At 40.3% G+C, this 27,230-nt stretch overlaps 2 protein-coding genes across 2 annotated transcripts in view; one reads left to right on the top strand and one right to left on the bottom strand.

Moving 5' to 3' along the window:
• Nucleotides 1-27,230, top strand: part of GAP43 (growth associated protein 43) — a 198,538-nt gene that overhangs the window by 119,902 nt on the left and 51,406 nt on the right. The window lies entirely within an intron of this gene.
• On the bottom strand, nt 68-2,479 carry LOC117359071 (ubiquitin-fold modifier 1-like). The gene is made up of 2 exons (XM_033941246.1): nt 2,421-2,479; nt 68-191 (listed from the first exon to the last, which is right to left on the bottom strand). Exons 1-2 carry the CDS (start codon nt 2,477-2,479, stop codon nt 68-70), a joined length of 183 nt encoding a protein of 60 aa, XP_033797137.1.

Raw genomic sequence — 27,230 nt, 5'->3', positions numbered from 1 at the left:
GCAAAATAGTCCCAACAAGGATCCCTGTTTCGGCGTGTGAAAAACACCTTTTTCAGGGGACACTTGGCTAGTGGACGTGGAGGTCAAAACACACGCTTGTTGCTGCACATACTTTGAATTCTGCTGCAAACTTTAACACTGCTATAAATGGTGTAGACTCTGGAACACTTAATAGACAATTTGTGTAAAGTCTAATTTAATCTAATCTAATCTAATCCTTAGGTTTGTATACCGCATCAGCTCCACGTTTGTATAGTAGATGAAATAGGAAGGAACTACAACAAAGGGTTAGAGGTAGAAGTGTGAAGAATATATAGAGGATTTGGGATGCCAGATATAAGAGTTTTGATACCTAGGTTAGAGAGAGGCTTACATTTTTGAGAAAAGCCAGGTTTTCAGGTGTTTGCGGAAAACTTGGAGAGAGCTCAAGTTCCGAAGAGGGGAAATAAGCTTGTTCCAGAGCTCAATGATTTTGAAGGGGAGGGAGATCCCTAGCTTTCCTGTGTGGGAAATGCCTTTTAGCGAGGGGAAGGATAGTTTTAATTTGTGGGAGGATCTGGTGGTATTAGGGTTTGAGGAATTCCAAGAAAGAGGGATGAAGGGAGGGAGGATACTGTGTAGGATTTTGAAAGCTAAACAGGTGCATTTGTAGTGTACCCTGGCGATTATCGGAAGACAGTGAAGCTTGGCCAGGAGCGGAGAAACATGGTCAAATTTGCTTTTAGCGAAGATGAGCTAGGCCACGGCATTCTGAATCCGCTGAAGTCTGTGGAGGTTTTTCTTACTTAGGCTTAAGTAAATAGAGTTGCAATAGTCCAATCTGGAAAGGATGATGGATTGGACAAGGAGGGTAAAATATTTTTGATGGAAACAGGATCTAACTTTCCTCAGCATGTGAAGGCTGAAAAAGCATTTTTTTACCAAGGATTGGAGGTGGTCATTGAAGGAAAATGTGGAATCAATGATGACGCCCAATACATTGCTCGAGAACTCAAGCTGCAGAGAGGAGCCAGAGGGTAGTGGGATGGAGGTGGGTAGGTGGTCTAGTTTTGGGCCGAGCCAAAGAAGTCTTGTTTTGGACTCATTCAATTTCATTTGTACAGTGTGGGTCCAGGATTGTAGGTTCATTATACAAGAGGATATGTTCTTAGACAGGTTGGGGAGGTTCGAATCGGTCTCGAGAAGGATGAGGATGTCGTCGGCATAAATGTAAATTGTTTCAAAGGGGGATAAGTGGAGGAGTTTTAGGGAGGACATATAGATGTTGAAAAGGATAGGAGATAGGGGAGAGCCTTGCGGGACTCCACAATTCGGTTTCCAGGGGGAGGATGAGGTGCCATTCATGTTAACAATGTAAGAACGAGAGCGGAGGAATTTAGAGAGACAGTCTAGGACTGTGGAGTTGATGCCTATCTCAGAGAGTTGGTAAACAAGAATATCATGGTGGCAACGTCGAAAGCAGCGGAAAGGTCAAATTGTAGGAGGACGGCGAATTTGTTTTGAGAATGAAGTTGTTGAACCCTTGAGATCAGGGAGGACAGTAGGGATTCGGTGCTGAAGTTAGGACGAAAGCCATATTGATAGGGTAGAAGAATAGAGAATCTCTCTAAGTATGATGAGAGTTAGGTAGAAATGATGGACTCTAGCATCTTGGCTAGGAGAGGGATATTTGCAATTGGGCGATAGCTGGATGGTATGGAAGGGTCAAGGTCAGATTTTTTTCAGTAGTGGGGTCAAGGCAATATGACCCATTTCTGGGGAGAAATGGCTCGACTGAAGGGCGGAGTTTATGAGATTGGTGATAGAAGAGATGGCCTGTGCGGGAATGTTCTCGTATAGGTAGGAGGGGAATGGGTCCAAGGAACAGTTACAGGATTTCAGTTTGAGGCAGAGGTTGAGGACCAGGGATTCAGATATGTGCTCAAAGGTAGTCCAGGATCTGTCAGCTGGGATAGGGTTGGAGATCATTAGGGTGGGAATGGAATCGGTGAGCACCAGGGAGTTGTAGGAGACTGAAGGAGGGAAGGAGCATCTTAGGGTAGAAACCTTATCGTTGAAGAATTTTGCTAGAACATCAGCTGAGGGAGAGGAGGGGAGCACGGTGGGGTCTCTTTTGGAGGTTAGGGAGCGCCAGATGTTGAATAGTGTACTGCTCTGATTGTTGGACCTGGAGATTTTGTCACCATAGAAGTTCTTTCTTGCTTTTCTTAGTGCTGTATTGTACAGCTTGATAATTGACTCTCCAGGACTGTCTATCTATGGGACATTTTGATTTTTTCCATATGCGCTCCAGAGTTCGACATTTCTGTTTTAACTCTCTGTGATATGGGAGGTACCAAGGGGCCTTAAGGGGGTAGGAGATGGATTTAGTGGAGAGAGGGGCGAGGGAAAGGTAGGTCCTTGCTTTCTGTGAAACTTACACTTTGTAGGGAAGCCAAGGGTCAGAAGTCAGCATGATCTTAAATGTAGCTTTTGACATGCTGTGGGACAGAAGCAAAAACCCCACATAAGAGAAAACCCATGATGACCAAAGTGAAACCAGGCAAATGTAGATGTCATATATAGAATCTTGTGGTAAGTTTGAATTCCATAATGTGATCTGGGTGTTTAGATTCCATTACAGAATATTAGTGTAAGTTGGCATTTACATGCCAACATTTAAGCATGCCCACTTTCACCATGTCTATGGCATGCCTATTGCATTTTGGCACGTAAATGTCATTATTGTATAAAATGTGCTCAGAATTGCGGGAGACATTCATACTTCACCCATGCTCCATCCATATGAACTTCTTCTTGAATTTTCATGTAATGCAAGTTAAGATTTATGATTATAAAATACTACTTAGCACTCAACTAGTACTTTGTATGCAAAATAATATTCACTCATATAAGTACTAGTATTCTATAATTTGTGTGTATAAATAGTACATATAGAAACACAGAAACATAGAAATAGACGGCAGATAAGGGCCACGGCCCATCCAGTCTGCCCACCCTAATGACCCTCCCCTACCTTTGCCCTGTGAATAGATCCCATGTGTCGATCCCATTTGGCCTTAAAATCAGACACGCTGCTGGCCTCAATCACCTGCAGTGGAAGACTATTCCAGCGATCAACCACCCTTTCAATGAAAAATAATTTCCTGGTGTCACCTCATAGTTTCCCGCCCCTGATTTTCCACGGATGCCCTCTTGTTGCCGTGGGACCCTTGAAAAAGAAGATATCTTCCTCCGCCTTGATGCAGCCCATGAGATACTTGAACGTCTCGATCATGTCCCCCCTCTCTCTGCGCTCCTCGAGCGAGTATAGCTGTAATTTGTCTAGCCATTCTTCGTACGGGAGATCCTTGAGTCCCGAGACCATCCGGGTGGCCATTCTCTGAACCGACTCCAGTCTCAGCACATCCTTGCGATAATGCGGGCCTCCAAAATTGCACACAGTATTCCAGGTGGGGCCTTACCATGGATCTATACAATGGCATAATGACTTCCGGCTTACGGCTGACGAAACCCCTGCGTATGCAACCTATGATTTGTCTTGCCTTGGATGAAGCTTGCTCCAGCCTTGATTGGCAGCCTTCATGTCCTCACTGACGATCACCCCTAAGTCTCGTTCTGCTACCGTTCTTGTTAGGATCTCGACATTAAGGGTATAAGTCTTGCATGGATTTTGGCTGCCCAGGTGCATAACTTTGCATTTTTTGGCATTGAAGCTGAGTTGCCAGGTCCTAGACCAGCTCTCCAGTAGGAGTAGGTCGTGCATCATGTTGTCGGGCATTGAATCTTCATCCGTTGTGCATTTGCCCACTACATTACTTAGTTTGGCGTCATCGGCGAATAATGTTATTTTACCTCAAAGCCCTTCTGCCAAGTCTCTTATAAAGATGTTGAATAGGATCGGGCCCAAGACCGAGCCCTGTGGCACTCCACTGATCACCTCCGTCATTTGGGAGGGGGTGCCGTTCACCACTACCCTTTGAAGCCTACCTCCAAGCCAGTTCCCAACCCATTTCGTCAATGTGTCACCTAATCCTATAGAACTCATCTTGCTCAGCAACCTGTGGTATGGTACGCTATCGAATGCTTTGCTAAAGTCCAGGTGCACGATGTCCAGGGACTCCCCAACATCCAGCTTCCTCGTCACCCAGTCAAAGAAGCTGATCAGGTTGGATTGGCATGATCTCCCCTTAGTAAATCCATGTTGAAGGGGATCCCGTAGATTCTCCTCATCCAGGATCTTATCCAATTGGCGTTTGATTAGAGTTTCCATTAGTTTGCTCACTATCGATGTTAGACTCACTGGTCTGTAGTTTGCTGTCTCCATCTTTGAGCCTTTCTTATGGATTGGAATGACGTTAGCCGTCCTCCAGTCCAACGGGACGCTGCCTGTACTAAGGGAGAGGTTGAAGAGCGCGGACAGTGGCTCCGCCAAGACATCACTCAACTCCCTAAGCACCCTAGGGTGTAGGTTGTCAGGCCCCATTGCCTTGTTAACCTTGAGCTTTGATAGCTCACCGTAGACACTGCTGGGCGTAAACTTGAAGTTACTAAACGGGTCAACTGAGTCAACCCTTGTCTGTAGCTGTGGGCCAAGCCCCGCCGCTTCTTGGGTGAAGACTGAGCAGAAGTATTCATTTAACAGTTGGGCTTTTTCCGAATCCTTTTCCACATAGTCTCCGTCTGGTTTCCTAAGACGTACAATCCCGCCTGAGTTTTTACTTCTGTCACTGATATATCTGAAGAAGGATTTATCTCCCTTCTTGATGTTCTTTGCCAGAGATTCCTCCATGTGGAATTTAGCCTCCCTCTTTTGCAAAGTGTGCACACCCTTGATGACATTTATTCCTGAATGAAGACTCCCCCCCCGGACTCTTTTGGGAGGACGGGCTAAAAAATTGAGTAAATAAAGAAATAAAACATTTTAGCTGCCCATCCCTACTGTGGAGGAAATGTATAGAGGGGGTGGGGGAGATGAGGACAGTTCAGTGGCATAGGACATATTCTAGATGTCTGAGTTAGTATCCAGCAGGACTTTTATGTATTGTTTCTACAAAAACCTCTACTCTCCTGTTTCAAGCAGTGTGCTCCCTCATATCTGTGGTACTAACTCTGGCAAAACTAATGGAAAGTAAGGACGGAATTTTATTTGTCATGTAATTATTCCTGGATCAATACCATCTCCGACTGGACGTGGACATCTGCCTGTGGTTGCCGTGACAACCTAGCTTATTGAGCCTGGAGCTGAATGACTACATCTCAGTTTATCAGTCATACAGGAGTTATTAATGAGCAGATTACAACTAGTCGGCTGACTCATTTTGTTTTGCAAATGAAAGTTACTATGGGGCTGATTCTGTAAGCGATGCCTGACGCAGCAGGTGTCTAGAAAAGAGGCACCTGCCACATGTCAATCATGGACAGGCGCCACGTACAGAATCACAATTAGGAAGGACCTAAGGTGCTGGAAATAGAAACATAGAAACATGATGACAGATAAAGGCCAAATGACCCATCTAGTCTGCCCATCCACTGTAACCATTATCTCTTTCTCTCTCCAAGAGATCCTACATGCCTATCCCAGGCCCTTTTGAATTCAAACACAGTTTCAGCCTTCACCACCTCTTCTGGGAGACTGTTCCACACATTTACCACCCTTTCTGTAAAAAAGTATTTCCATAGATTACTCCGGAGCCTATCACCTTTTAACTTCATTCCAGAGCTTTCTTTCAAATGAAAGAGGCTCGACTCATGTGCATTTACATTATGTAGATAGTTAAACATCTCTCAAGAAATTTGATAAAGAGTAACAAATGTAATTGAAAAGAAATATTACTCGCCAGAGATGGGCTGTGTCACCACGATAACCATTTCATTTAAATAGGTGGAGAAAAAGTCTCAAATTGCTTTTAATAACAGCAATCACTAAAGATTCAAAACTGCATATGTTGTTTTCATTGACAAAAAACTCCACCACCAAAATATAATTATCTACTGGGCACTAAACGCATCAATGTACACAGGGAATGAAAAAAAATCTGTACTTAGCTTAGAAACATGGCCCGGGGTGACGCCGCAACCGCTGCTGATACAACTTCTTCTGTCCTGCGTCTACCAGATGCCCAACCCAAAAGCCATGTTCAGTCCAACAAGTGCCTTGTTTCGCTAGGTAAAGCTGCTTCAGGAATTCAGAGTTGCTAAGAACTCCAGCCATATCCCGTGCACGCCGGCACAAGAATGGCACGCTACTCATAAAGGAATTCGGGCCTCATTTATGGGAGCACTTCCAGGTCATGACGTCACACAAGTTATCAATCATCCGAAAAATGCTACCCATTCTACACGCTGGATGAGGTTATTGGAAATTTTGTGCATCTGACTCAGTTTTCTTCTTTTTTTCTGTGTCTTTTGTTTATTAGTTCTCTGCGCTCAGTCACTGTGCTAATGAGTGCGCAAAGAAGTTGTTTGCGCCGCTAGAGCTGTTGGGAGGTGGAGCTCATCTCCCATGCCAGCACAACTCTTTACCTAGTGGTCGTTTGCCGGAGGTTGGTTGGGGCAGCTCCCGAAACAGCAATGGAACTGCCTTGAAGAGAAGGAGCTTTAATGGGAGAGGAGGGAGGTAAAAAGAGATAAGAGGGAGAAATGTTGGATGTGGTGGTGGAGAGGAAACAGTGGGACAGATGGAAATGGATGCAAGAGGGAGAAATGTTGGACATGGTGTATAGGGAATGAAGGAAGAAATGTGGCATTGAACTGGAGAGGGGTTATAGAAGCAGAAATGTTGGAAATGGGGCTGGTGGGCAGGGGCGAAAATGCTACACACAGTCCGGGGGATAAGAGAGAAAAATATTGGATGTGGCAGTAGAGGGGGTGGGAGAGAGGCACCCTGGATTCCTCTCTCTTTCTTTCCCCACTTCCTTTGCAGCAAGGGAGGGAATGAGAGAAAGAGAGGAAGATGTTGCACATGGGGGTGGAGGAGAGAGAAAGAAATGCTGTGCAGTGTTGGGGAGGGGGAAAAGAGTGCGCTTTGTGTAGTTTAATTTTGTGATTACCATTGTGTATTATTAATAAGATTCCATTGTGTATATATGAAAAATTAATGGAAGAATTTACAATTAGTACTATTATTATGGGGGTGGGGTCTGGAGCGAAGCTTTTGGGCCCCCCAAACAAAAAAGTGTTCTGCTGCCTATGACCGTGGCTTAGTAAAAGGGGAGGTGTGTGTGTTTGTGTGTGGTATAAACTATAAACACAATTATTTTTAACTTTTCTTAGTGCCTCTGAAAAGATATACTCACAGTGGAAGCAGTATGAACTTAATTTTTAAAAGAATTTTCCCGGATAAAAAAACAGTTACTTGAATGAACTTTCTGGGTTGAACATTTCCCTCCACTCAAAAATGTGCATAAATACATGTCCAGGATGGGTAGGTGGGAAAGATATTTTTTTAATTTGAGTGCAATTTTTGGATATGTAGACGGGGGTGATATATGCGTATGTCATAGAATATAATTTTGATTGAATTTAAGTGCTGTTATAGTGTAAAATGACTGTATATATATGTTGCACTTATTTTTAACTTTAAAATGAATAAAGATAAATTTTTTTAAAAATTCTATAAATGGCACTTTGATCATTGATGGCTTCTTAACAAACAATTATTAGCATTAATTGGTTTTAATATAAATTTAGGTGTGGGTCCACACCTAAAATTTACATAGGTCATCAAAAAGGGTACATGGAAATGGGAGGGTCATATTTGATTCAGGGGTGTTCCTCAAAGTCACACACATAATTATAGAATAAGGGGCATCCATGTCGACCTTTAGGCATGAGGTTTTGCATCACATTTTTGTTATTGCAAATGGTCATGCTTAAAGTTAGGCGTGGCTTCCTGGTGAAAGCGCTAGTCTATAAATGGTGCCTATCTTTAGGCGCTGTTTATAGAAGAGTACATAGGTTATTTTCAGCGCAATATATAGAATTCAGTCCTATAAATGCATCTATACTACATTTGCCAACTTTTGGTTCATCATATATATATACAGTACAGTCAAATTTACTAGTCATTTCTAGGAAGTGACAGTCTTTTAAATAATCACACTTAAGTTAAAGAATTAACCGCCCCCCCCCCCCTTTTACAAAACTGTAGCACGGTTATAGTGCTGGCTCATAGGAGCATCAGAGCTGTTACCACTGTGGCCGGCGCTAAAAACTGCACTACGGTTTTATAAAAGGGGGGGGTAAGTAAGGCGAAATCTTGAGAATAAGAAATGCTGACTTTTTTTAAACAGTGGTAGAGCTTCTGCAGACTGGTGAGGTAAATGCTCTTACGCTAATAAGAACTGAATGAGCTTTGGAGCATTTATTTCGCCAGCCCACAGTAAAAAGCTCTATCATGGTTTAGTAAAAAAAGCCCAAAGACTTTTTTTTTTTATAGTCAATAGAATTTCCTATAATTAGATTCAGATCTAATATTCAGTGGTAGCAAGTTCCACGATTTAGCTGTTTGATAGGAGAAAGTTTGAATTAAAAACGCATTTATAATTTATGGAGTTGATAATCACTTGGCAGCAGTGAGCAGTTTTTTAACCACTGCCAGAACGATTTCCAGATATTCAATGTAGGGTCAAAAACAAGAAGACCCAAATTTCCATATGAGAAGAAGAGGAAATCCAAACAAATGATAAAACCCTCTCCCCTTGTTTTCCTTTCATTTCATGTACGTAAATGCATAAGTGCTTCCCTCCTTTTAGCTTAGCCATGTTTTTATTTTAAGTTTTTTAAATTTTTATATTCTATTTTATTGTTAACTTGTATGATAAATGGTATATCAAAATTAAAGAAAACTTGAAACTTGATCCACATAAATTATCAAAGCACCCAACACGGGCCATGTTTTGGCTAAACACGCCTTCTTCAGGGATCCTAGGGAATGAATTACTGGAAATGTATGTTAATCTAATTGCGTATGTATATTTCAATTAAATAAATAAATAAGTGGTGTCCAATCCAATGTGAGTTACAAACAAAAGTAGAAAGAAAAAAAAGAAAAAGAACCGGTGTTGCATGTATTTAATAAAGAGGCAAAACCACATCAAGATTAAAGTGCAAATGAGGACCCATTGAAGTCCATGTGAGGGAGTTGTGAATTGGTGATATTAATAATTAATATGTAAATTGTGAATTTGTGAGGAAGTTATATTAAAAATATAAAGATAGCAAAGCGAAGGATAAAAGGGGTACAAATAACATACCAAGATGTAATAAAGCAGTCTTTGAAAAATGTGGACAAAAACTGGCGACCCTAAAACCATGCAAAATGACAAATATAAGGCCAGACGCAAAATATAAAACCAGGGGTTGATACATACTTTTCTCATATCAACTCCTAGTCAAGTATTGGAGCGTTGAAGTAAAGCAAGAGATTTCTGCTACTCAATGGCCATGGATTTGATCTTGGAGCATGAGATGTACAGCGTCAGCATCTATGAGACAAACTTGTTTTTTTCTGTTAAATAGGATTTTTTGGACCCCTGTTCGTTTACAAAGATTAGATAGTTCAAAGTCTAATAGATGCTGGCATTGTCATCTTGATATAGGGACACTGGATCACTTGTTGTATTATTATCCCTTAATACTCGGCTTCTGGAAGTCCAAGTTCCAAGTTTCCAAGTTTATTAGTTTTTAATATCCCGACCATCAAACAAATGTCTGGCCGGTTAACAATAAAATTTAGAGAGGCATATTAAAAAAAGAAAAGAGAAAAAACATGGAGTGAACATAATGACAAAGACTAGACAGACTAGAAGGTGAGGGTAAGAGGGGGGGGGAGGGGAAAAGTTACATAATTTAGATGAAAAGGAGAAAGTGGGGAGGGGATAGAACGAGAGGGATAAGGGCGCTATGTTGAAGCAAATACTTACTCAAAGTAAGAAAAAGAAATTGAGGAGAAGATAATAAATGAAAAAAAAGAAAAACAAAAAAAAAAGGAGGAAGAATGATAATCTAAGTACAGTCGAAAGCGTCCTGAAATAAGAAGGTCTTTAGGCTAGTCTTGAATTTGACTAAATGTTGTTCGTCGCGGAGGTATTGTGGAAGAGAGTTCCATAATGTAGGTGCAGTTACTGCAAAGTTGGTTTTCCGGGTATAATAGAATTCTTTTAGGGATGGAATGAAGAGAAGTTTTTGGTCCGTTGATCTTAGTGTGCGAGGGGAACATTGTGGTATAAGGAGTTTATCAAGAAATAAAGGTTGGTGAGAGAGTTTGATTTTAAAGGAGAGTAGGATGATTTTATAGGTGATGCGGTGGGTGATAGGAAGCCAATGAGCCTCTTTAAGAAGAGGAGTGACATGCTCAAATTTACCTTTTTTGTAAATAAGTTTTATTGCAGTGTTTTGTATTAATTGTAGTCGTTGTAGTTCTTTTTGGGGAAGTCCGTTGAGAAGAGAGTTACAGTAGTCTAAATGGGAAATAACTAAGGAATGAATCAGGATGTTGATTGAGTCGGTGTCTAAGATAGAACTTAGTGATCAAATGATACGAAGTTTAAAGAATCAGATTTTTACGACTGAACTTATGTGGTCATGGAAAGTAAGCTCTCTATCAAAGATGACGCCAAGAAGTTTTATTTTAGTTTCCATTTGTAGTGGTAAAGATTTGATAGAAATTGTTCCTAATAATGATTCAGATGTTTTGATTGGAAGGAGGAGCCCACAGGATTTACCAATGTTGAGTGAGAGTTTGTTTAAGTAGAGCCAGTCACTTATAATGTCCAATTTATTGTTTATATCTTTTACATCTGAGATGTTTGTAGTATTGATTGGGTGGAGAAGTTGTATGTCGTCTGCATAAGCGAAGATTGTAAATCCTATAGATTGCGCTAATGTGAGAAGAGGAGATAGAAAGATGTTAAATAGTAAAGGAGATAGAATTGAACCTTGTGGGACTCCGAAGGTTTGTGATATGGTTGAAGAAGTTTCATTTTTTACGTGAACTTTAGAGCTGTGTTCGTGAAAATAGGATATGAATCAAGAAAGTGCACAACCTGTAATACCGCAGTCTTTTAATCTGGAAAGAAGAAGAAAGTGGTCAATAGTATCAAAGGCTGCAGACAGGTCGAGAGAAATTAGAATAACAGATTTTTGGTGGTCATGATAATATTGTATGGTTGAGATAAGGCCTAGAAGTGATAATTCTGTAGAATGTGAAGAACGAAAGCCGGTTTAGCATGGATGTAGAGCATGAGTTTTATCAAAGAATTCTGTTAGTTGGGAATGAATAATTTTTCCGTAAGTTTAGAGATTAAAGGTAGATTGGCAATAGGGCGGTAGTTTTTGGGTAAAGAAGAATCTGTGTTGTATTGTTTGAGTTTTGGAAAAACAAGAGCTGTTTTCCAAGCAATAGAGACTAAGCTGTCAGAAAAAGACTTGGAAATCATTTCCCAAATGTATGGGCCGAAGAAAGAGTAAAATTTTTTAAGAAGTAGTGGGGGAATGCTTTCCAAAAGGTTATTTGGGGAGTTTAAAGATTGTAAGATGAGAAAAAGATGTGCTAATGAAGGCATTTTGAAGTTAGCATAGGAGCTGAAAGGAAATTGAGTCGAATCAGTGGAAGTTTGGGCAGGAAAGATAGGTAATGAAGGTCCGAGGTGTGATCTTATATCTTTGATTTTTGTGTCAAAGAACTGGGATAGTTCATCGGCAGATGGTAAAGTTGAGATAGGTAAGTTATGGGGTTTTTTTGGAATATTTTGAAAGTGACTGTGCAAGACTGAAGAGAGTAGAGGAATTACGGGTGGAAGAGATAAGCTTAGAATAATATTCTTTTTTAGTTTGTTGGATGGTTTTTTTATAATGAGAGGCTTTATCTTTGAACAGAATGAGATAGCTGTTAAGGCGTGTTTTACGCCATTTGTTTTCAGCAGACCGAAGTTGTCGGCGGAGAAGGACCAGTTTTTCGTTGTACCAGGGTTGTTGTTTTTTTGAAGACTGATTAGAGGTGGGGTTTTTTTCAGATTTAGGTGCCAGGGAATCTAATAGGGATTTTGTAGATGATTCCCAGAGAGAAAATTGTTCAGTAACAGAAAGGGAAGAGAAATCTTTAAGATTTAGGTCAAAGGAGGACTGGATAGCTGAAAGCGTTATATTATTAATGTTGCGGGTGATGAGGGCATTATTTATTTGTTGGTCGTGGTTAGAATGTACTGGAGAGTCTAGTTGCCAGGTAATTAAAGTGTGGTCTGACCATGGTATTGAATGAAAATGGAAATTTTGGAAAAGATGGTTGATAGTGGTTGGACATAGAATCATGTCGAGAGTATTTCCAGCGGAGTGTGTAGGCATATGGATGAGGGGAGATAGTGATAGATCAGAGAACAAGGTTAAGAATTCAGAGGTATTATAATGGTTGGGAGAGTTAAAATGAATATTGAAATCTCCGAGGATTATAGAATCAGGATAGGCGATATTAAAGTCAGATATAGTGGAGATAAGAGAAGAAAGTGAGGTTTTAGATACAGGTGGGGGGAGGTAGATAAGAAGGAAGTTAAGAGGAGAGGAGTGTTTTATAGAAAATTGGAGAGTTTCAATTGGAGCAATAGAGAATAGATTGGAGGTATTAGAGTGAAGAGAGATTGAGGAATGATAGATAACAGCTAAACCGCCTCCTTTTTTGTTTAGGCGGGGTTGAAAAATTGATTTATAATTAAGAGGACAGGCTTGGGTAATGTAAGCTTCTTCTCCCTGAGTTAACCAGATTTCAGTAATGCATAAGATTTGAAGATTATGTTGAGTAATGATGTCATGGATTAAATGATATTTGTTTTTTATGGAACGTACGCTTATCAGGCCTGAATTGAGTTTGAAAGGGGAGTCGTGTTGATTAAGATAGGGATTAGATAGGGGATGTATTGGTATAGAGATGTAGTGTCTAGGTCGAATAACAGTTTGAGTTTGATGGGGTGTGTATTTAAGAGGTCGGTGGCCCCAAATTGTGGGGATAGAAGACATTATGCTTGTAATGGAAAATAGGGGAACGGAAGGAGTGAAGTGAAGAATGTAATGAGTTAGAAGAGAGGAAATTAGTAGGTAATATATAAGAAGTAGGGGTCTGTGTGAAGAAAGAATGTTTGACAATGTTTTGGTGGAAGAAATGTTATGGAGGAAAGAGGTTAAGGTATGAAGTAGCTGCATGAAGGAGCGCATAAAGGAGCAGGACCTGCTCCTTAGGTGCGCTCCTTTGGAGCAAGCCGAAGGCGTGCGCCGCAAAGCAGGGAAATATGTAGGAGACGCTACCGGTAAGGAGAAGTGGGCGGAGTCATCGGCACTGCCGCTTCGCGGCGGAGGTCTCTTAGGGGAGCAAGAGGGCCTGTAGAAATCAAAAAGGATAAACATTAGAAGAGTAGAACGAGAACAAGTACAACTTACAGGAAAAGGTAAGTCGATATGGGTTACGATTAATAAGATACTGGATACTTCTATTCCAATGTCATATGATATTGTTCTATTCGGAACTATATTACAACCCAAGTCTCCAAATTCTGCAGCTAAGAATAGACTGCTTCTTGTGATGACTGGGATTGCTATATAGACGATCCCAAAAAATTGGAAGAATCGCGATAGACTGAATCATACCTTTTGGTGGGAATCCCTGTGCTTATTCTATCAATATGAACATATGAATTTGGAACTAACTAGTCATTGTAAAAACTTTAATGAGATTTGGGGCCCATTAGCAAATTTTGTAACCACCAATCAATAGTATAAGCCTTCCATTTTTAATAGAGTTTTATACACATCCGGGATGGGTGGGAGGGTGGGGGGGGGGGAAGATATTTCTATTTGGAAGTTATAAGTGCTGTTTTATTGTACCAATTGTTGTATTTTTTATATGCACTTTCTTTATGTTTTAAAATGAATAAAGATTTATGAAAAAAAACAAACCAAACCAACCCTGGTCAAGTAGAAAGTATTTTCTAATGTGTTGATGCATTTTCCCAACAAATTCTTCTACCAATTGATTTAAGTGAGTATCAAATGAAAGGGTTGAATCCTAGGACCTATAGTTGTATTTTGATCTTTAAAAAATTAATCTCCTTTCCGATGTACAGTAGTATCTAGAGCAAGGGTGGACAACCCCAGTCCTCAAGCACTACAATCTAGGCAGATTTTCAGGATTTAAAATATCATATCATACAGTTTCTTATACCAGGCAGATTTTCAACTAGGATTCATCGTAGTTTACAGTTAAGAGCATGGAGTAGTTCATGGCTTACCTTAGGAATTTAGGAGACATGAGCAGATATGCAACATGCAAATTACATAGAGAAGATTTGGGTCTTTAACAGTCTTCTGAAGCTGTAGTAACCAGCAAAACTGGCATAGTGATAAGAGTAGGTTATTTTTTGCTTTGGGCCTTGAAATTTGAAAGTAGACTCAAATTTCTTTTTCCTTTGGACATGTTGGGGAGATGGGAAATTCAGCTTGATCTCAAGTTGAGGAAGGCTTGTGTAATGTTAGTGGCCAATGCAAATCCAGTTGAGTTTTCGCCATAGATTGCCTTGTGAACCAAGCAAGTGATCTTAAAAAGTTATTAGTTTTTTTTCACAGGACAAACAGGAATGGAGACAGATACAAACAGGGAAGCAAAAACACAGATGGTGAGAGCCACAGCCACATACACAGATGGAAGGAGAGACAGATGTACAAACATACACTGTTTTTGCTATGTCTGGCACGCACATGTGCGCACATGCACATATACCTGCACATACACTCTCTCTGACAGACAAGCACACACTCTGTCTCTCTCCCTCTCTTACGCACAAACTTTTTCCCCACCCCAATTTGCATTGTAATCATCTTGTAAATTCATGCACTTACACCCAGCATTTTTCTTGAGCTGCAACAGTCCCCTTTTCCAGCTCCTAGTTTTACCCTGTCTCAAGCACCCCTGCTCTCTAGGGCATGTGCCCTTTTGTTTCGTCCTTTCAAGTTCCATTTGGTGTCCCTCTCAGAGCTCAGTCCACTCAGTTTTTACATAAGCTTCAAACCTTGATGGCACAGAAACATATTTCTGTCTCATTCCGTCCCTTTCTGTATCTGTTGTTTGCCTTCTAGTGCTCCCAACCCCAGAATTTTCCTTTTGGCTGTATCCTAGCCGTAGTCTGGGGATTAATGGGAGAAATGGGAACTTATCAGTAAGCTAAAAGGGCTGTTTATTGGTTTGTCAATGCAGGCGTCTGTGAGTGAGAAGAGGGACAATGTGAGAGACAGCCTTCAGTACCATGTGACATACTGTATACCTTATGAATAAGGCATGGCATGTTTTGAGGTGTTGCTATAGGGCCTGCTAGAGTGCACATACAGACAGGCACATGCATGCATACATACAGACACACACACTCACAATGGATGTGGCCCTGTGTTGATTTTTTTTCCTGCTATTACTGCTGCTGCAGTTACCCTGTGATCACAAAGAGCCACTTATGATAAGGGAGAGGGGAAAATGGACAATGTGAAAAGGTGTATAATTCAAGAAGGATCTTAGTGGTGCAGGGAGACCTGAGAAGGGGTAGAGACATAAAAGGAAAAGAGGAGTTATAGGGGTGAATAAGATGGAGAGAGGTAATATTGGAGGTATAAAGGAAGAGATACCATATTGGAAGAATAAAAAGAAGAAAGGCCATAGTAGTTTAAATTAATATATTGACAGACTTTCTTGACCAAGGTTTATGTTAAAGCATTTTATAATAAAAATTGTGCAAGTCACTTAACCCTCCTTTGCCGCAGCTACAAAGGCAGATTGTGAGCCCTCCCTCTTCTCCCATTATTCCTGCCCCTTCCACCTGCTCCACAGTTCCACTTCCTTTTTATCTACAAACTAAGCCCTGTATAACAAAATTAATCTTAACCAGTGCGGTGCCACCACCTCTCCCCCACATCTGCTAATTACGGGCACCTCAAAAGCCTGTGTAAAAAAAAAAAAAAAAGAATAGAGCTGATATCACTATATAACAAAATGTTACGGTATTTAGGGCTCCTTTTACTAGGGTGCGCTAGCGGTTTTAGTGTGCGCTTAGTGCGTGCTACATTGCCGTGCGCGCTACACGCTAACGCCTCCAAAGAGTTTCAAGTTTCAAGTTTTATTAAATTTTAATATACCGACCATCAACAAGTATCTAGCCGGTTTACAAATTAAGATAGGAGCTTGCATTAGTATTTTTCGTGTAGCGCAGGGTTAGCGCACACTAAAAACACTAGCGCACCTTAGTAAAAGGAGCCCTTAGTTTTTTTGTTCCTGGATAATAAGTGTTCTTTCTTAACTCCCTATGCCACAAAAGTATAGAAAATGTCTATCATTCACCTCAAACTTTGCTTATTTGACCAGGATATTGATATTTTGAAATTTACCTTTTTTTTTTCAGAACATTCCAAATAACAATTCCAAAAAAAGCTCTTGAAGGTAAGACAATTTGTTTCTCACTGGGATGGCAGAATTTTCTGCTATAAAATTTCTTAGAATATTTAATTTTTTTAAATATTTAAATTTTAAACTTTTCAATGTTATTTTAAACTTTTCAACATATGAAATATGTTGTAAGAATCTTATACACATTAGTTATAGGTGAAATAGATTTAATGTTTTCATTACTACAATTTCATTTTGTTCTTCAACAGAATGGCACAAAGGGGAAAAGTGAGCCATGACGTTTGCTATCCCAAGAAATTGGTAGGAACCTACTGACCACTCAAGCAACTGCTACTTCTGCATTGTGGATTCTTCCAAACATCAAACTGGCAAACATGCATCTGCAATCAATTATCCAACATTTCTTCTTCCATCTCCCTAATGCCACATTACCCTGTGCTCCCTACAACCAATCCCCCAGAGAAAGAGTGAGAGAGAGAGCAGCTCTATTCAGAAGAGAACAGAAGGTCATAGAGTGAGGGAGACATTGTAAATCCAGTTTACAATATCAGTGGTGCAGCTGATGAGAGAAACCCATACCATTCAAACCAAAAAGATCTCAATGACTTGATCAGAGATCTTGGACTCACCAAGTTCAATGCCAACCTTTTGACATCTAGGCTCAAGAAGTAGAACTTGTTGGATAAAAGTGTGCATGTCACAGATCAGAGGAAGTGTCATCAAGCTTTTTCCACCTTTTTCATCTATCAAGGTGGGCTCTCTCTGCCACAGTGTGACTAATATGTTTGAGGTAACTGGAATTGCCTGTAACCTGAAAGAATGGTGTTTCTTCTTTGATAGCTCATTCAGGTGCATCAAAGTAATGCTGCTCCATAGTGGCTCACTCAGTGCACCTCAAAGAGGATTACAACGATTACAACAGTATCAGGATATACTAGGCACCTTGAAGTATGATGAGTACAGCTGGGAGGTCATCGGGGACTTCAAAATGGTGGCATTCCTAATTGGTCTTCAAGGCAGCTTTACCAAGTTTCTCTGTCTTTGGGACAGCAGGGACACAAGGGCGCACTAGCAAAGGCGTGACTGGCCTCAGTGGACCAAGTTTTCTGTGGGGAGAAATAATGACAAGTGAGAACCCCTGGAAGATGCTGATACCACCACTGCACATCATATCGGGCCTAATGATACAATTTGTCAGAATTCTAGATAAGGAGTCAGTAGCCTTCAAGTATCTTCAAGATATCTTTCCTAATCTGTCTGAGGCATAGATCAAAGCTGGTGTCTTCATCAGACCACAGATAAAGAAGATCCTGGAGTGCAAGAAATTTCCCAAGAAGCTAACTAGGAAGGAGAGAGTGGCTTGGAACAGCTTTGTCACACATTGCTGAAAACTATGTGGAGTTGGTTGAGAATCTGGTGAAAAATTACAGTAAAATGGGCTATAGAATGTCTCTCAAAGTCTTGATGCTCATCTTTAGACATTCAATGAAAACATGGGAGCATACTCAGAGGATCAAGGTGAGCGCTTCCACTAGAATACACTGGACCTCAAATGCCGCTACTAAGGACAGTATAATGAGAACATCATGGAAGACTACATATGGGGGCTGATTCATGAATGTGACTTACAATATAATCGCAAATCTTGGAATACTACTCACTTTTAAATTTTCTGTGGTCATATTTATATAACTTCAATATAAATACATGTTAATTATGATTCATATGTTGCCTTTTATGATTTTATAAGAATAAAAAGATAAAAATTTGGCATTTTCACATTTTAAATAGGTAAATTGCAAAATTTGACTATCCTGGTTAAAAAAGTAAAGTTTTATGGAAATACCAGACATTTTTCTATACTTTTTAGGCATGAGCAATTAGGAAATTATATTTACTGCCCAGGAACAAAAATCATGTTACATGCTACATTCAAATTGTTTTAAGTTCATTGGCAACTGGTGTACATATAATTTCTTTATCTGTGGATTTTTGGATGATACACAGATAATATTGAGTTGAAAATCCATCTAATTAGCCTGATGCTATCCATACAGTGAGAGGGCCTGGTTTGGACAGAATGAGAGCATAATAAGGAAATTATCTGTTGCGTGAAGATAGTCAGCTACCATCTAGATCAGTGGTTTCAAACTTGCGGCCCAGGGGCCACATGCGGCCCACCAGGTACTATTTTGAGGCCCTCGGTATGTTTATCACAAAAGTAAAATAAAACAGTTTCTTGATCATATGTCTCTTTAGCTATAAATTACAATATTATTATTATTAAGACTTAGCCAAAAGGAAAGATTTATAAACTATAATGAGTTTAACCTCATGCAAAATTGTCATTTCTTTAATATGACATTAACTATTTTCTCTGAGGCCCTCCAAGTACCTACAAATTCAAAATGTGGCCCCGCAAAGGGTTTGAGTTTGAGACCACTGATCTAGATAAACTATGGGGCTCATAATCGAAAGAGAAAAATGTCCAAAAACCGTCCTGAGTCGGCAATTGGACGAACATTTCCCAAATACGTCCAAGTGCCGATAATAAAAACAGGTTTTGGACGTATTCTAGATGACCTAGGCCTACATAGTGCCGCTGAATGACCAAAGCTAAATGGGATGTTTCAGGAGGAGTGTCAAGGGCGGGAGTTGGACGGGACATGGGCTGGCTTAGACTTAGTCGTACAGCATGTATAACTGAAAGATATACAGCCCACGATCGACGGAATTTGGATATTGTGACTTAGACCATGTAAAACATGTAAAACATGGTCTGTCACAAAAACCCACCTAAACTCACCAGATAAGTACTGCAAACATATAACACAGACCCCCACACACTACCCCAGTGATCACCGACCCCCCACCCCATGAAAATATTAATCACACCTTTAAAATTCAGAACATAAGAAGCGCCTTCTCCGGATCAGACCTTCAGTCCATCAAGTCCGGTGATCTGCACAAGCAGAGGCCCTGCCAGGTGTACACCTGGCGTAATTTTTAGTCACAAAGTGGATTTCCACACAAGCTGAATATCTTCAGTAGTTATAGCCACACAGAAATGATATTCATCTATAATCGTATTATCAGTAACAAATGCCTTTCACTATTCAATTTTCCCAAAAACGGAGAAAGAGACCTCAGTTTTTCTCCAGAATAATCTGGGGAAACTTTCTATGGCTAGTACTTCGTTGCCATAGAGAAATACATCCTAGGTCTCACAAAACTCCGTGCTAAAGACCACTAATATTCTTATTAGGTGCTTCTCTTAAGTCAATGTTAGATATATTATAAATTTAGATTTAAGCACTCATTTTAGGCACTTATCTTATCAGTCATGTCTGATAATACTGCAAAACCACCGCAGGCTGCAGTCAAAAACCTAGTGCAGATTCACTGCACTTCGGAGATAGAATTAGATATCATTCAAATACTTCATATAGATATCCCGACAGGCCCTGTTTCACGCATCGGCTGCATCAGGGGATTATTTTCTAAAAGGAAAAATCATTGAAGCGGTAGCTCTTTTTTGAAAATAATCCCCTGATGCAGCCGATGCGCGAAACAGGGCCTGTCGGGATATCTATATGAAGTATTTGAATGATATCTAATTCTATCTCCTAAGTGCAGTGAATCTGCACTAGGTTTTTGACTGCAGCCTGCGGTGGTTTTGCAGTATTATCAGACACGACTGACAAGATAAGTGCCTAAATTGAGTGCTTAAATCTAAATTTATAATATATCTAACATTGACTTAAGAGAAGCACCTAATAAGAATATTAGTGGTCTTTAGCACGGAGTTTTGTGAGATCGAGGATGTATTTCTCTATTGCAACGAAGTACTTGCCCATAGAGATTATTCAGGAGAAACACTGAGGTCTCTTTCTCCGTTTTTGGGAAAATTGAATAGTGAAAGGCATTTGTTACTGATAATACGATTATAGATGAATATCATTTCTGTGTGGCTGTAATTTTTAGTCACCCATATCCCTCTATGCCTCTCATAAGGAGATGAGCATCTAGTTTGCTTTTAAATCCTAGGATGGTCGATTCCGCAATAACCTCCTCTGGGAGAGCATTCCAGGTGTCAACCACTCTCTGCGTGAAGCAGAACTTCCTGATATTTGTCTTGAACTTGTCCCCCCTTAGCTTCATTCCGTGTCCTCTTATCTGTGTCAAATTGGACAATGTAAATAATTTTTTCTGCTCTATTTTGTCGATTCCTTTCAGTATTTTGAAGGTTTCGATCATATCCCCTCGCAGTCTCCTTTTCTCAAGGGAGAACAATCCCAGTCTCTTAAGTCGATCTTCGTATTCCAGTTTCTCCATACCTTTTACTAGCTTCGTTGCTCGTCTCTGCACCCTCTCCAGCAGTTTTATATCCTTCTTTAGGTTGGGAGACCAATGTTGGACACAGTATTCCAAGTGGGGTCTGACCATTGCTCTATAAAGCGGCATTATGACCTTCTCCGATCTACTCGTGATTCCCTTCTTTATCATGCCCAACATTCTATTTGCTTTATTTGCCGTCACCGCTCATTGTGCTGATGGTTTCAGGGTCCTATCTATGAGTACACCCAGGTCCTTTTCTTGTTCGCTCTTACCCAGAATTGCACCTGACATTCTATACTTGTGTTCCTTATTCTTTCTGCCTAAATGCATTACTTTGCATTTGTCCACATTAAACTTCATCTTCCATTTCTCTGCCCATTTCTCTAACTGACACAGTGGAACTGACACAGAGGAACTCCAGAACAACTCTGGAGTTCCTCACTATCCTTCTGCGATCTGATTGCCTAGCATAGCTTTGTGTCATCTGCAAACTTGATGATCTCACTAGATGTTCCTTCTTCTAGGTCATTGATATAAATATTAAATAAGATTGGCCTCCAGACCATCATCACCTGGCCGCCTGGCTTAGAAAAGCCTAGTCGTCCAGCACAGAGGCAGCTTAAACTGTTTAGGGGTGGGTTAGGGACCCATGGAGAGGAGGACCCATGCCCATAAACCCCTGTAATCACTGAATTGATACTGAAACATGTGCACTTCCCTATACACCCCCCAAACCCTTTTGTACTGGCATATAAGTGGCTGCTGCAGCCATAAGGGCTATTGGGGTGGTAGATAAGTGGGTCTAGGGGATTGTGGAGGTGGTTTGGGGGGCTCACCGTGACCTAAAAGGGAGCTGTAGTGAGGAGAAGACATGGCACCCTTTTTGTGAAGTTCACAGCAATGCCCTGTAAGGTACCCACTATTTAGGTGGCATGTCTGGGTGTTCAGTCCATCACTTTGCAGACTTCTCCCACATCCAATAGGGCTTGTTCTAGGTGTTTTTGACTTGGATGAAAAGTTGGACGGAAATGTGGTATAAAGATGGACGATTTAGCGGCTTGGATGATCAGATCGGCAGGACGTATAATTAGACGATTTTCAAAAGAAAAAAAATTTTGGACGTATTTTTCGAAAATGTGTTGTTCTAGGCTGCTTTTACTTTGGACGACTTGCGAATTGGACGCAAACAGACTTAGACGTCCCTTTCGATTATGCCCCTCCACACATTTAAGTTAACCCAATTAAACAACAGGCCTAAAATAAACATATAGCAACAAAGTGGTCACTAAATTTCACATATATGCGGTGTCACTGTCTATACATGCAAGCGGTGCTGAATATATGAATTAATTGAAATGCTATTATGTAAATTAAATATGGAAGCTGCCACTGCTGAAAATTGGCCTGATGGTTTTCAAGTTTCAAGTTTATTCAAATCTTGATATACCGCTTATCTAATGTCTAAGAAGTTTACAATATAAGTAAATATTAAAAAATATATATATAAAATAGTTAAATTACAAATACTGGGAAATACACACACAAAAAACAGTCAACTAGGTACACAGAGATTGAAGGGGAGAAATACAATATTTTTGATAAGAAAAAAAAATAGTAAGGTACAGTATATCATCAAGGGAGGGGAACAAATATTTAAAATTTTCCAGAGTTGTCTACCTTTGGATTAAAATAATCTCAATCTTGTTAGTAAATGAGAGTTAATGAGAGTAAATGATGGAGGAAGAAGTCTCTTTTTGTCATATGTTTAAGCATCTTTAAACATAAATGTTTTAAGGTTTGATTTAAACCTGTCCATGGAAGAGTCTTGATGAAGTTAGAGAGACATAGCATTCCACAGTATAGGAGCTGTTACAGAGCAAACAGATTTACGAGTTGTGTTGTAAACAATGTGACATAATGAAGGAACAGTGAGAAGATTTTGTTGACAGAAGCGCAATGTTCTTATAGGATTGTAGGGAAGAAATAATCTTTGTCAATAAAAGCTGGAGAATGTTGTTGTCTTGATTTAAAAGCCAGAAGCAAAATTTTAAATGTCAGTCAGTGGGTGATGGGTAACCAATGAGATTCAACAACACTGATCAACAAGCATTTTGCTTCTGGAGTTTTGTCACCTGAACCTTAACAACGGGCACATGCTGACTCTAAATCTGAAAACAGTTTTCATCTATCACATCCTGTTTTCAAGGTATGCACTAGTTTGTGTTTATATCATTTTCGTCAATAACGCTACTGTGAAGTGTCAGTATTTTACTGTTTCTGCAACACAATATTGTATTTTAGGACAGCTCATCGATTACATATACCAGTAATTTGAAAGTTTATACTAAAAAGTGATTGTGCTGCTTTGTCTACCTGTGAATTTTTATATTGTGTTTGGTTTTGTCTAAGATATTATAATTATTATGAGCAGACGAGGTTGTGTTAACCATCCTAATAATTTCTGTTATGGCTGCGGACAATTTACTGCACAAGATCAGCAAAATAATTTGTCCATCAGACTTCAAACTACATACAAGCATTATTTTGGCTGTAAAGTTGGCGACCAAGATAAAGTATTGGTACCTCATGTGTGCTGCACTGTCTGCTATTCCTGATTAACACAGCGGTCCAATGGGAAATGGAAAAAGATGACTTTCGCTGTACCCATGGTGTGGCATGAACCAACAAATCATCACTCAAACTGTTATTTTTCATGACAAAAATTGCTGGATTCACAAGAGGAATAAATCAAAAATTGTGTATCCTGATTGCCCTTCAGCAATTAAACCTGTTCCTCATGACTCGGAGAATCCAGTTCCAATTCTTCCTTCCACATCTGCAGCACAATGTGCCGAAAGTTCAAATGAAGAATGTGCCTCTGCTGCTGTGGAGGAGTTGTATGAACCTGAAGTAGATGAAAAACAACCTCACCTGCTAACTCAAGAAGATCTTAATGATCTGGTTAGAGACTTGTCACTGTCAAAGGAGAAAGAAGAATTGTTGGGCTCAAGGTTGAAGCAATGAAAATTTTTAAGGCAGGACATTAAAATATCTTTTTCCATGATCATCATACCATCCTGGCTTCCTTTTACCAAATGGAAGGAAACATTTGTTTCTTTACTGATATGAATGGTCTCATGTGTGAACTGGAATATGAACATGTTTCTGACGAATGGAGACTATTCATTGATTTAAGGAAAGCAAGCCTTAAAGTGGTACTTTTACACAATGGAAACCAGAAGCCATCTGTTCCTGTTGCTCATGCAGTTGGGTTACAGGAAACATACGAGTTGATGGAGACACTTTTAAAACTCACACGCTATGCAGATCACCAGTGGAACCTCTGTGGTGGTCTCAAAGTTCTGTCACTCCTTCTGGGTCTGCAACTTGGGTACACCAAATTCATGTCCTTCTAGTTTCTTTGGTACTGATGATGATGGTCATGATGATGCCAACTACTACAGGCAGAAACAATGGTCAAACCGAGATGAATCCATACCTGGCAGATACAATGTGAAGCACCTGCCATTAGTGCATCGTGAGAAAATCTATCTTTCAGCACTTCATATAAAACTTGGTCTGCTGAAAAATTTTGTCAAGGCGATGGATAGAAATGGTGATGCAATTCAGTACCTAAGAATTTTGTTTCAATAAAAGTGAAGAAAAATCAAAGAAGGTGTTTTTGTTGGACCTGAAATCCATGAACTGATCCTTGATGATGTGTTCAAACAGAAGCTGAACCCAGCTGAATCAGCAGCATGGGATGTATTCATGCTGGTTGTTTAGAATTTTCTTGGTAATCACAGATCACAGAATTATGCTGAACTTGTGGAGAACATGCTGACAGCATATCACCTTGACTTCTTTTCACCCAATCTTGGTGATGTCAGCGATGAGCATGGGGAAAGATTTCATCAAAATTTCAAGGTGATGGAAAGCAGATATCAGGGAAAGTTCAATCCCAGTATGATGGGAGACTATTGTTGGTTCCTGCAATGAGAAACAAATGTACAGTACAAGTGTAAAAGCAAGTGTCTCAAACATTTCTTAACATATTGACATCACATTTGTGTGAGTTAAGAGAGGCATAAATATATGCTGTAGCATGTCTCCTTATTACATTACATTACATTAGTGATTTCTATTCCGCCTTTACCTTGTGGTTCAAGGCGGATTACATAAGAATTGTTATGATCTTAAGAAATACATATTGATAAGATATTAAGAAGTACTTAAGGAATAGTTTGAACATTTTCTAATTTGCTAAGGAGTAGTTGGTAATGCAGGAGGAATTCGGAACATTATTGGTTGTATTATATTGGTTTTATGTATTTTTTGAAGAGTAGGGTTTTTGTTTCTTTTTTGAAGGTTTTGTAGTCTGTGGTCAGTGTCAGCAGATTGGTGAGTTGTCGGTCCAGTTTCATAAGAACATAAGTAGTGCCTCTGCCGGGTCAGACCAGAGGTCCATCCCGCCCAGCAGTCCGCCCCCGCGGCGGCCCAACAGGTCATGACCTGCCTTAATCACCAGAAGGGGCCCCCTTGCCCCCTAGGTTTCTCATCGAAGTCCTATCTTCCCATCAATGTCCTAACCCTCCGGCCTTGCACCTGCACGACCTGGTGAGCTGTCTATACTTATGCAACACCCCAGCACCTCCCTCAGTACCCCACGATCCCCTTTTCCCTCAGGAATCTGTCCAATCCCTGTTTGAATCCCTGTACTGTACTCTGCCGGATCACTGCTCTGGTGGCCAGTAGGTTGTCATACATTTTTCTTCGTTTGACATTTTTGGTTGGCGGGTGTGTGAATATTGTGTGGGTTCTCCTGTGTCTGTTTGAGATGGAATGAGTTAGTCGATTGTTCCAGTAGGTAGAGCTGTTTCTTTTTATAGCTTTGAATAGTAGGCAATGGAATTTGAAGTGTATTCTGGCTTGTATTGGGAGCCAGTGTGAGTCGTGGTATGCCTCTGTGATGTGGTCATATTTTTTTCAATGAATAGATGAGTCTTAGGGCTGTGTTTTGTATTGTTTGAAGTTGTTTCATCTTTGTTGCTGGGCAGGGGGGATATAGTATGTTGCAGTAGTCTATTAGGCCTAGGATTAGTGATTGAACCACGAGTTGGAATTGTTTTCTGTCGAAGAATTTTTGAACTTGTCTTAGGTTTCTCATAGTGGCGAATGATGTTTTTATAATTTTGTTGATTTGTGGTTACATGGTACAGCCTCTGTCTATCAGCACTCCGAGCAGTTTTAGCGTGGTTTGAATAGGGTATGAGATCGAGTTTATTACTATGTTAGTCAAGGTTGGGGGTTTTGCAGTTTTCAAAGAGGATGAAGCTTGTTTTGTCTGGGTTAAGTTTTAGTTTGTGTTTTTTCATCTATGTTCCTACTGTTTCAAGTGTTCCGTGTATTGTGCCTATCATGGAAGGCTCAAGTTGGTCGAAGGGGAGGATCATGGTGATATCATCTGCATAGCTGTAGGAGGTAATGCCTAGTTTGTCTAGGTAGGAGCTTAGGGAGGCAATGTATAGGTTAAAGATTGTGAGAGACAGGGGTGATCTTTGTGGCACTCCACATGGGTTGGACCAAGGTTTTGATTTTTCTTTCTTTATTTTGACTCTATAAATTCTGGATTGTAGGAATCCTTTAAACCATGTTAGTACTTTTCCTGTAATTCCTATTGAGTCTAGAGTTTGTAAGAGGATGTCATGGTCTACTAGATCAAAGGCTGCGGAGAGGTCTAGTTGTATGATCATCATTTTCTTGCCTGTGCAGAGGTGTTGTCTCGCGATGTCCATGAGTGTTCCTAGTAGGGTCTCAGTGCTGTAGTTGGTTCTGAAGCCAGACTGTGTGGGATGGAGTAAGTTGTGGTTTTCTAGGTATATGTTTAGGGTTTTAGTTACTAGGCCTTCCATTAGTTTGACATATAGTGGGATTGAGGCTATGGGTCTGTAGTTGGATGGTTGGTCCATTGCTCCTTTTGTGTCTTTTAGGATTGGAGTTATGATGATTTTGCTGAGGTTTTGTGGGAACTGGCCGTCTGTGAGTATGGTTTGTTTCCATTGTAGGAGCAGAGTGCGGAATAGCTTACTGGAGGTTTTCAGTAGGTATGGTGGACAGTGGTTAAGTTCACAGGCTGCATGACTGTATTTGTTATATAGTTTGTTAAAGTCTGACCATTGTATAGGTGAGAAGTGGGACCAGGTTCTGTCTGCTGCTATCAAATCTTTTTCTGTGGGGGAAGTTGAGATTTCTTCCAGGTGAGTAAGTGTTCCATTAAATGTGGCTCTGATATTTGTAATTAGAGAATGACACGGGGAAAAATTCTGTCCCCGTCACCACCCCGTCTCCGGCCCACCATCCTCTTCACCGCTCCGTCACCGCCATTCCCTTCACCGCCCCGTCACCGTCACCGCCATCCCTTTCAACGCCCCGTCACCGCCACTGCCATCCCATTCACCAC

The sequence above is a fragment of the Geotrypetes seraphini genome, chromosome 4 (genome assembly GCF_902459505.1).
Source record: "Geotrypetes seraphini chromosome 4, aGeoSer1.1, whole genome shotgun sequence".
NCBI classification, from domain to species: domain Eukaryota; kingdom Metazoa; phylum Chordata; class Amphibia; order Gymnophiona; family Dermophiidae; genus Geotrypetes; species Geotrypetes seraphini.
The sequence above is the reverse complement of the archived record's forward strand: the minus strand, read 5'-3'. Positions and strand labels throughout refer to the sequence as shown.